The sequence below is a fragment of the Leucoraja erinacea genome, chromosome 26 (genome assembly GCF_028641065.1).
Source record: "Leucoraja erinacea ecotype New England chromosome 26, Leri_hhj_1, whole genome shotgun sequence".
In the NCBI taxonomy this organism is placed as follows: Eukaryota; Metazoa; Chordata; class Chondrichthyes; order Rajiformes; family Rajidae; genus Leucoraja; species Leucoraja erinaceus.
Window position 1 is genome coordinate 15,272,813 of NC_073402.1, and position 11,454 is coordinate 15,284,266.

The 11,454-nt window shown below is 41.4% G+C and overlaps 1 protein-coding gene across 1 annotated transcript in view; it reads right to left on the reverse strand.

Annotated features, from left to right (window-relative positions):
- sf3a3 (splicing factor 3a, subunit 3) overlaps nucleotides 1-11,190 on the reverse strand; it is a 32,602-nt gene extending 21,412 nt beyond the window's left edge. The window contains exons 1-7 of the mRNA XM_055656200.1: nucleotides 11,032-11,190; nucleotides 8,773-8,820; nucleotides 7,655-7,707; nucleotides 7,090-7,195; nucleotides 6,745-6,817; nucleotides 5,554-5,645; nucleotides 2,430-2,512 (exon numbers count right to left, since the gene is read on the reverse strand). Coding sequence (XP_055512175.1) covers nucleotides 2,430-2,512; nucleotides 5,554-5,645; nucleotides 6,745-6,817; nucleotides 7,090-7,195; nucleotides 7,655-7,707; nucleotides 8,773-8,820; nucleotides 11,032-11,127 — 551 coding nt within the window. The 5' untranslated portion in view covers nucleotides 11,128-11,190. The remainder of the gene's footprint in view (nucleotides 1-2,429; nucleotides 2,513-5,553; nucleotides 5,646-6,744; nucleotides 6,818-7,089; nucleotides 7,196-7,654; nucleotides 7,708-8,772; nucleotides 8,821-11,031) is intronic.
- Nucleotides 11,191-11,454: the final 264 nt, after the last annotated feature.

Consider the following 11,454-nt stretch of genomic DNA (forward strand, 5'->3'; position numbering starts at 1 on the left):
GTGTAAGAACATCATATTAAATAAGAAGTGGAATGATTTATATTTGACTTAGTTCAACCAAAATAAAACACCTGATTATGAAGTGCCCAGTTGATTCAAAGGGCTGATGTTAAGTGAGAAACGTTGTGACTCAATTTCAATTATTAAGCTAATTTGTTATAAATGGACAAGACAATTCACTTAAACCATGTGTAATGATTGTAAAATGACTGAACAGAATTGCTAGATGCTGACATTTGGACCACCCGACAAATGTGTACTCTATGCATCTGGTTCCCCGATTTACTTCAGTGCACGAGGGAGGAGAGATTTGGATGCATTTTCTTAAAATATACAAACAGACAAATTTACAAAACTGGGCATTTGAAATTAGACAAACTACTGTCTAATTCCTGACCTTCCATCTACCTCATTGGAGATCTTTGAACCATCTTTAATCGGACTTTAGCAGACTTAGTCTTGCACTAAATGTTGTACCCTTTATCAGTGCACTGTGGACGGCTTGATTGCATTCATGTAAAGTCTTTTCTTTGACTGGATAGCATGCAAACAAAAACCTGTACCCCGGTACACATGACAATAATAAACTAAACTACTGTTACCAAGTATGTGATTTACATTTCAACATCCCAAAACAATTTCTTAAAACAACTTAATAAAAGTATAATGGAGACACCCCAGAGACTCCAGATGATCTCTCATATAATAACACAGCCACTACTTGGTGGTCATATACAAAAGTATACATTTCTAAACATGTCCAACTTATAATGCAACATTCTAGAAGATAAGAGCAAGTAAGCAACAACCAGTAATTGAATCCATTCTCAATGAAAATTAAATGTATTTGTAAGAAACAACTTTCAACTATATCCCACCTTTTACATCAGTGTCATAGTTTACTTCACAATTAGTTAATTTGATGTGAGATATCTTATAGGCAATGTTTGTGTCAATGTATATATAATTATGCCTAATTAAAGTGACCAGCAACATCTATTCTCCGTTCAGCAGTGACAGACGTTCGAGCTCCATACCACATGTTGCTGCAGAGGTGCTTCAGTTTATCATCTCATCCAAAAGTGGAACTTCCTCAGTAATGCTCACATCTCAAAGTGAAACTTGAGAGCAGTCTATTGTTCAGAGACTTGAGACAACCCGAGACTAAACATAAAGTTCCTCGTATCTTCCTTTTATTATCTACCTTTCACTTAATTTTCATGAGGTGATGAACATTAAAAAAAAAGCATGGATAACTCAAACAGAGGACACACAAATACAATTAAAATATTAATATGCTTGAAATGGCAACTTTAATGCAAGGAAAGGAAGTAGGAATAAGTACTTGTAGATGATAAATGACCGCTATTTCATTCTTCCATTATACAAACTACTTAACATAATTTCGATTATGTGGCTTTTCTACCTGAAAAAACAGAGTTCTTAAATTACATTTATCTGCAAACCCAGCATGGACTCTATACATAAAATTAAACAAATGCACAGGAATGTTGCGCCTCTGCTATGTCCTGCAGAGCAGTTTATAATAAGCTGCTTAGTTAAGAGATGAGTTTTGAAAAAAAGCCTTTATCTCATTATCTCAGGTTTTTAGTGCCGGTGCTGTGGCTGGGGCTCGCCTGCAGTCTGTCTGTCTCTTTCCCTTCTTTGTCTTATCATTAATGTTACATGTATGTATTAGTCTATTTTTAGTTGTGTATTATGTAGGGGTGGTGGGGAAACTTAAAAAAAACTCTTTCTTCAACGGAGATGCAACTTCCCGTGTCATATCTCTGTTCGCGCTGTGGCCTAACAACGACGAGCTGGGCGACCTCCAGCTAGGATCGACCTTGAGGGCTCCTTGTGAACTCGCGGAACTGGCTGACCTTCGGAGGCTGTGGTTTCGCTGCAATTGCGGCTGCGACTCGACTTTCGGAGGCTTCGGCTGTGGGCCCCGTGGACTGTAACATTGGGAGCCCGCAGGTCCCTGGTTGGCGACCGACTTTTCGGGAGCTCCAGCCACAGCAGTTTCGTCCGCCCAGAATCGCAAGGCTTGAATCGGCCCGTTCACAGGACCTTTCATTGCCAAGCGCAACTCGACCGCGAGATCTTCCATCGCCTGGCGGGGGCTTCAATATCGGGAGCCTCGATTGCCTTGACGCACCAGTTTGACTGCCTGACCACGGGAGAAGAAGCATAAGACTTTTTTTTAACCTTCCATCACGGTGAGGAGGTGCCTGGAGGAGTCACTGTGATGGATGTTTATGTTAAATTTATGTAATTGTATGTTTTGTTTGCTTTTTATTGTTATGACTGTATGGTAATGACATTTCGTTCAAATGTTTTTGAATGGCAAATAAATTCAATTCATTAAGGAAGCATTTACAGTCCAAACAGAGGGTCAAACATTTAAACTATAATTGATTACTTACCGCTTATATTCTGTGTTTTTCTTTTCTTTTGGAATATCAAAAAGTTGATCAAATGTGATGAGGTAGGTAATATAATCAGATTTCTAGAAAATAAAACAATTATTACATGGTCTTTTCAGAAAAGAGATAATTTTAAAAAGTTCTATTTCCATGCTGAAAATATTATTTATTATATGAGGACATCAGCGGTGTGCAAAATGTTCTTGGCAAAACTCCTGACTCAATGATTTACCATGTTTTACTGAATAACAACTCAAACTGTAACTATATATCAGATCCAAAAATGTAGCATGTGGTTTATATCCATGACCGAAAACTTCAGAACTTTACAGATTGAAAGATTGGTTGGTTTCCAAAAGATACAAGCCTATAGAAGAACAATCACTATCTCAGCAGAAATAGACATAAAAGGAATTCACAATAGTTTGCACAGCCTTCACTTGAGGTGGAATCTAAATGCTAAACAGAGATTAAACCACGTGCCACCGAGGGAGTAATAACCAGATCTTAAGTAGCACATCAGTCACAAGATTAACTACTTTCGTGCATGTAATTTAACTATTTTTTACAGATGACAGAAATATTGAATTACTTTTAAAATCCTTCCTCACACCATTGTGAACTCAATGATAACAAAATGCAATCCATTAAATATTTAACAATTGGAGGCACGAGACTGCAGGTGCTGCGATTTGCAGCAACAAAAAGAAACAGGAGCTGCTCAAGGAACTCATCGGGACAAGCAGCATCTGAGGAGGGAAATGGGTAGTTACTGTTTTGTTATAATACCCTTTATCTAGACTCATTCTTAGCAATTTATTGAATGAATTGGGCAAGGTAAGTGTCAGTGGGTGATCTTTTGGGACCAGCGACCACAATTCTATTAGCTTTAAAAGTAGTTATGGAAGTTATAGACTAAGGAACTTGTGAAAGTGGAACTTAGGAATGGAGATGTCTTGCAGACAGTGCGTCCGAAGATGCAAAGATGCAAGACATAGATACATTTCCTGAGTCTATCAGATATATCCAAGGACACTATGAGATGCTCAAGAATAAATTGCAGGAGTCCTGGCTGAGACATACAAATCACCATTGGACACAGGTGAGGTGCCAGATGGCTGGTGGGTGGCTAAGGTTGTGCCCTTTATCTAAATAAAGGCGGGCTTCAAAGGAAAACCTGGGAACTGTAACCAATTGTACAAGGCTAACATCCGTGGGATAGGAAAGTTACTGGAGAAGATTCTGAAGGATAAGACTACATACATTTTTTTTAACTAGGGGTTGATTAGTTACAGTAAACATGGTTCTGGGTGTGGGAGATCGTGCCTTGTGAAGTTTATTGAATTTTTTAAATAAATAACCAAAAACGTTGTTGAGGGGAAGGGCATAGACTTCAGCAAGGCATTTGATAAGGTTCTGCATGGTAGGCTTTGCAAGATTAGATTGTATGGGGTCCAGGGAAAGTTAGTTATCTGTAGACAGAATTGGCTTCATGTAGGAAGCAGAGGGTGCTGGTTGTGGAAGGTTGTTTTTCAGATCAAAGGCCTGTGACTTGTGGTGTGCATCAGGGATTGGTGCTGGGCCCATTGCTGTTTATCGTCTATACCAAAGGTACGAGGTAGGATTAGTAAATTTGCGGATGTCACTAAAATAGGTGGTATATATGGGTGGAGAAAGTGAAGATGGTTATCATGATGGTTATCAAGAATTATAGTGGGATCTTCATCAGCGGGGCAAAGTGGGCTGGGGAATGGCAAATGGAATTTAATCCACATAAATGTAAGGTGTTGCATTTTGGAAAGTCAAACCAGCAGAATCTTCACAGTAAATGGTCGGGCCTTGGGAGTGTTGTGGGGCAGAGGGATTTAGAAGTTTATAGTTCATTGAAAGATTCGTCACAGGAAGAAAAGGTGGTGAAGAAGGCTTTTGGTACGTTGGCCTTCAACAGTCAATGAATCAAGTATAAAAGTTGAAATGTTATGTTACAGTTGTATAAGGCATTGGTGAGGCCACACTTGGAGTACCATGTTCAGTTTTGGTCACCCTGCTGTAGGAAAGATGTTGCCAGGACTCAAGGGTCCAAATATAGGGAGAGGTTGGACAGGCTAGGACTTTATTCCTTATAGCGCAGAAGGAGGGGTGATTTTATAGAGATATACAAGTTCATGAGGGGAATTGATGGGCTGAATGCAGTCTATTTTTCCCTGGATAGGGCAATCAAGAAATAGAGAGCATTGGTTTAAGGTGACGGGTAAGATTTAATAGGAGGTCAATCGACAACATTTTCACACAGAGGGTTATGGGTGCATAGAACGAGTTGCTAGAGGAAGTAGTAGAGCCAGGTACAATAACAACATTTAAAAACCGATTTGGACAGGTGCGCAGATAGGACGGCCATGGTGGTGCAGCGGTAGTTACTGCCTTACAGCGAAGTCAGCGCCGGAGACCCGGATTAGATCTCGACTATGGGTGCCGTCTGTACGGAGTTTGTACATTCTCCCCATGACCTGCGTGGGTTTTCTCCGAGGACTTCGGTTTCCTCCCACTCTCCAAAGACGTACAGGTATGTAGGTTAATTGGCTTGGTAAATGTAAAAATTGTCCCTAGTGTGTGTAGGATAGTGTTAATGTGCGGGGATCGCTGGTCGGTGCGGATGGTGGGCCATAGGGCCCGTTTCCGCGCTGTATCTCAAAACTAAACTAAAGGGATATGGGCCAATCTTAGATAGAGCATCTTGGGTCAAAGGGCCTGTTTCCTTTGCTGTTTGGCTCTAATCACTAAAATCTCCCCCTGAACTTAGATAATATGTGCCCCTTTAAATGGGCCAATCTTAGTAGACCTCCAATTGGGTCAAAGGGCCTGTTTCCTTTGCTGTTTGGCTCTATATCATAAAATCTCCCTGACCTTATAGATAATATGTACCCCTTTACACGTGATTTGTCCAGGCTGAGTAACCTCCAATTTTCTTGCTAGTGGAGCTTGCAGTATAGTGTCTACATAAATAATTATTTTTGTAAAGTGCTGCAATTCACTGTTCAACAAAAAAACAAGTAGCTACCCCAATGTTCTTATCTACTGTACCATTATTAGCTTCACTGGGATTTTTCATACTTGGGTGACTTACGTCTGAGCCTTTCAGGTTAATGTATTTGAGGTAACAGTCATGAAGGTCAAGATAGCGTCCATATCCTTCCTCATCCGTGAACTCCACTAGATCTAGAAGAGAATGTAGAATTAAATTTTATTTACATGTATTTTAATCACAGGCAAGAAAACGCCTTTCATGAATAATTATATTAAAATATATTGGATAGATTCTTAAAAGTAATTGCATTATGATATTGTGGGAATTGTGTGAAGAACTGAGCTGTTCTTCCATTTTGTCTTTCAACATGGGCAGCACTTCATTCTGTGGGAAACAAACTTTACTCCAGTGAATGTATCCTTCAGAGCTAGGCTAAACATGTCTGCCCATATGCCCAGCGTCAAAAATAAGTCTGCTAAACACAATGAAGAGCTTGTGAACACAATGCTACACCTAGACAAATTAATCTTCATACTTAGATAAAGAAGCCTGATTTTCAGTGGAAAGTTAATGATTGCCGAATCACAATAGTTAGCCCTGTAAACAAGTGTACATGACTAACCTTGTTTATATGCTATCAAAAATGATATAAAAGCACTGCATGCTTTGAATCTGCAGAACAGCCTCTTGCTTGAGTGTTCTCCTTGTCTGACAATTTATTGCAAATAAAGTAGCTACAGTTTTTATAGTCACTTATGTCTCGCGTAAATTATTCCGACAAAGAGATAAAAATTAAGTTAAAGATATGTGAAAATAACGCTGTTTCAATTATATACGGTAAAGCTAATCACCATGCCATTCACAACAATTACAAGCACAAGGTCCACAAGTAAATCAACCTATCTGTAACAATAAATAATTGATGCATCAAGTAGGTTAAGCCGTGACGTAAAGAAACAGTTTAACAATTGGAAACTGAAGCAGTCACATACACACACATATTCATATTTGCAGTAATTTTTGTGGAACACATTCATGCTTAACACTTGTGATATGTAATTAAGCATTTAACAACAAGATAATAACAAATAAAAAGCCTCCACACTTGGACAGAAAGGGAAAAAAAATGTTTTCAAAGCACTTTATATTTCAGAGTCATTCAAGGTAGACATGCAGTTTTAATGTAGCCATTAAAGACAGTTAAATACATTTGAAATTGATTCTCCCACAGGACTCAGTGGTAATGCTATGCTACCCAATTATTACATTAAAAAAAAATTGTAGACTTACTCAGTGCTTCTTCACCTGGACTATCCCGTGTCTTCATTAAGTCCTCAAACTCTACTGACATGGGTATACTTATCTGCAACAACACAAGAGAAAAGATAATTTATATCACAATAGTTTCTATTAGGTTATTCTTACAAACATCAATGTATAGTTATTCACTTAATTAGAAACATTTCTATATACTTCACTACACATTCAATTTCCAGCTTAAAAATGATCAATAAAAGAATGATGTGGAATTGTAAACTGCACACTATGGCTAACAAAGTTGATGATGACATTGTTAAAAACGTATTCCTTAATCTATTTCCCATCAGTGACTCATTACTGCGACAAGTTACAAACCTCATTTGGGTGTTTTCTGTGGAATTCTTTGATCATTTTCAGCCGATTGTAGAATTCTGCAAACTCATTGGGTCCTGAAATAGCATTTAACTCATCTTTTCTCATACTGTCAATAAAACAAAACCATATCAGTGCAATATATGTAAGTGCAAAACAAAACAAATAACAGTAATAAACATATCAGTGTACCATTGTCAGGTTCGAGCATAGAAAATATCAACCACCAACTCAAACAGATCATTATATTTAAAAAATTGGATTATATAGTTTAATTGTTATGCAGCTAACTATGGATAGTCACCTACTCTGTCAAACGCATAAAGTTGAAACTGAGCAGAACAAAACTTATAAGAAAACACTTTTTAAAATGTCGGTTTAGCATAAATTGGAGAAGCAATGCATTTTTTTTAAATAAAATTGATCAACGCTATCATGCATGCAATTAAACTGGCATGTGACATTCTGCCAGTTTCAAACTGTTTCAAAGAAGTTGCATTATATTGTCATTAACTACTACAATACTTGCATTAACAGCTGAAGATCTTATGGCAGTAATAGCACATACCTGTCTTTATCTTCGTACAAGTCTCTTGAATTTCCAGAAACTTCCATGTATCTCTGGAAAATAAATTAAGACATGTGTTTAATGATGCTGAATAGGGGGGCTGTGAGCTGTATTGGAAGAAAAAATAATTATAACTCTCAGAAACAATATTTCCAGCGATTCAGTTTGTTATAGTAACACCATTAAACAAATTCTTAATTCTAGTCTAACTCTCAGTATTCCGTGTTAAACCATTCTAATTTCTGCAAAGAAAAATTCCAACAAAATCGCAAGAAAAATCATAGAAATTGGTTGTTTATAATATAAAATTAAAATATTCACCAGAAGTGTTCTGTTCAAAGGGTTGCAATTCTATTTTAGGTGAGAACCCTGTTTTAACACAATACTTAAGGAGTAAAACATAACTCTTGTTTGTGGTTTTCAGGTTATTGTGATATTGGAAACTCCCGAGCTAACCACTTTTTCTTTACCGAGTCTTTTCCACCCAAAGTTCACTTTAGAACTGTCATCAATTCTGAATTTAAGGATTCTTGTGAAAAATATAAAAACCTCGATCTGATGGAGTTCAGCAGCAAAGCAGAAACTGTGGTATATTAGACTTGGACCAAAATTAACAAGGCCAATCAATCCATTGACGATCCTCCGTTTGCTGTACTGGATGCCATTGACGATCCTCCGTTTGCTTATGCCAGCAGACACATATCAGTAGCAAAATAGGACGAGGAAGGAAAAATGGTTCCTGAGTCTGCTTTTGTTACTTACCTGTTGAGCGAACCCTGCAGGAAAACATTTACTCCATCTCTACTGAATAGTCATGCCATATTTACATGTGGGAGCTTTATCCATACCCAACAAAGCAACTTATCTCAGGATGAAAAGAGCAGAAAGAGTATGTTTTCATAGAAAGATATCCCAAATCGTTAGATGGTTTACTACATTGGATAAAGTTTTTCACCTTTGAAAGAGGGAGGTAAAATGCAGTGCACAATTTAGAGTCCAAACGAGGCACTTGATGAAAATCTAGAGATCTACACAATTTGATTGTCAATGTAAAATACAAATAGCAGTATTCTTAGAAAAAAAACAAGGAAAAAGAAAGTCACAGGGATCCTACTTACATCAAGCACTGCTCTAGCACGGTGATCAGAGTTGATTTGGTCCCGAAGCTAAGGAAATATAATAATTAGTAGGTTTATTTCGTGATACAACACATTATAAATGTCTTAAAGTAATAATTAGTTATGAACGAACGTTACTAAATTTTTGATTATTATATTTAGCTGTGTACTGATTACACTTATAGGACAGTTCATCTGCTGCAAATAAGAATTTAATTGTTCCTTTATCGGCACAAGTACCAATTAAATACTCCTGACTCTTGAGGGGAAGGGTGAAATTGTGAGGGAAATGAAGGACACAGAAAGACCTGATCAACTGCTGCCAAACCACACCTCAAGTGGGAGAGAAGAAAAATGAGAAACCATGGCATGGAAGGAGGCATTGTCATAGTAAATGAATGTGAGATAAACAACTGGGATTGTAGTTTGAAAGATAGACACAAAAAGCTGGAGTAACTCAGCGGGACAACAGCATCTCTGTAGAGAAGGAATGGGTGACGTTTGGGTCGTCTCAAGAAGGGTCTCGACCCAAATGTCACCCATTCCTTCTCTCCAGAGATGCTGCCTGTCCCTCTGAGGTACTCCAGCTTTTTGTGTCTATCTTCAGTTTAAACCAGCATCTGCAGTTCCATCTTACACATTGTAGAATGGAATGCTTGCAGAAAGCAGTGTAACAGGGCACATTTCTGCGGTGGGAATAGCTTCAAAATTTGTCAGTCTAGTGTCTAGGGTGCAGCAGCCAGGGTCTGGGACGGGAAGTGCTCAGTACCCAAGGTCACTCCATCCCCGCAGGTATGGCAACCGGGGGCAGGTGGCATCGACAAGGCCGTTCCGGGGTCCGGGGTATGAGTTGGAGAGAGGGATGAGATGGGCAGGATGGGGCAGAGAGTGGGATGATGGTAGCTGGGGCAAGTGGGGATCCGGGGGGGGGGGGGGGGGGGAAATGAGCTGGGATGGGATGAAGCTGGCTCGGGGGATTGCCCGCACTAACCTGGGAGATAGATACAAAGTGCTGGGATGAACAGCGGGACAGGCATGAGCTGTAGAGAAGGAATGGGTGTGATCCGGTTCTAAACCCTTCTTCATACTCTTCACCTCCAATTTATGATTTGTTTTTGAGAATTGAACTGTCAAATATTAAATATTATCGATTGGAAATGTCACACATTCCTTCTCTCCAGAGATGCTGTCTGTCCCGTTGAGTTACTCTAGCACTTTGTGTCTATCTTCGATGTAAATCAGCATCTGCAGTTCCTTCTTACACAGGCTCTACCCTCACTCCATCCCCGGCAATGTAACCGCCACCTGAGCATGGCCGTTCCGGGCTGGGATGAGTTGGAGTGGGATGAGCTGGGCTGGGATGAGCTGGGCTGGGATGAGCTGGGATGGGATGGGATGAGTTAGAGTGGGATGAGCTGGGCGGGGATGAGATGGGATGAGCTGGGGTGGGATGAACTGGGGCGGGATGAGCTGGGCTGGGATCAGTTGGGGGGTGGGATGAGCTGGGGCGGGATGAGCTGGGACGGGATGAGCTGGGACGGGATGAGCTGGGTTGGGATAAATGGGCTGGGATGAGCTGGGATGGGATGAGCTGGGTTGGGATAAATGGGCTGGGATGAGCTGGGACGGGATGAGCTGGGACGGGATGAGTTGGGCTGGGATCAGCTGGGGGGTGGGATGAGCTGGGTTGGGATGAATGGGACGGGATGAGCTGGGACGGGATGAGTTGGGACGGGATGAGCTGGGGACGGGATGAGCTGGGACGGGATGAGCTGGGACGGGATGAGTTGGGAGTGGGATGAGTTGGGATGGAATGAGGGAGTGGGATGAGTTGGAGTGGGCTGGGATGGAGCTGGGACGGGATGAGCTGGGTTGGGATAAATGGGCTGGGATGAGCTGGGGCGGGATGAGCTGGGCTGGGATGAGCTGGGCTGGGATGAGTTGGGCTGGGATGAGTTGGGCTGGGATGAGTTGAGTTGGGACGGGATGAGTTGGGACGGGATGAGAGCTTGGGACGGGATGAGTAGAAAGGAACTGCAGAAGTTGGTTTAAACCGAAGATAGACACAAAATGCTGGAGTAACTCAGCTGGACGGGCAGCAGAGAAGGAATGTGTGACGTTTCGGGTCGAGACGTTTCTTCAGACACTGACTGGGACGATGAGCGGAGGCTGGAGGCCTGAAGCGCCGCTGCCCTTTATTCACCGGTCACCAGGGGCAGAGCCGCCTCCATGGGCCCCGCGTTGCTGCGAGATCCTCACCGAGCCTTTCTTCACCATCATCTCCTTCACCATCACGTCCATGAGCCGCTCCTTCTCCTCGTGGTAGCGGCGCTGCTGCTCCAGGATCGTCTCCATGGCGCCGCCGGACGGGAAGAGCCGCAGCGTCAGCGACGGACCTCACTCAGCGGCGGACCCGCTCCCCCATTGGCCGGCTCGGGGCAGGCTCGCCTCACCTCACCCTCCGCCGACACACGGGCACCGGAGAAAGGTTCCGCCTGAGTCCTGGAGCAGCTTCCCTGCCAGAGAAACCACTGGAGACTTGCCACCACACTGACAATCAACAATGTTGCTGAGTAAACCAACAATCAAGCTGCCAACTCGATGGTAAACTCTGGATGGTCTCCTTCATGGAGGTTTCAGATATTCCAAAACCTTCCTGTCCAGAGTAGGGGAATCGAGAAC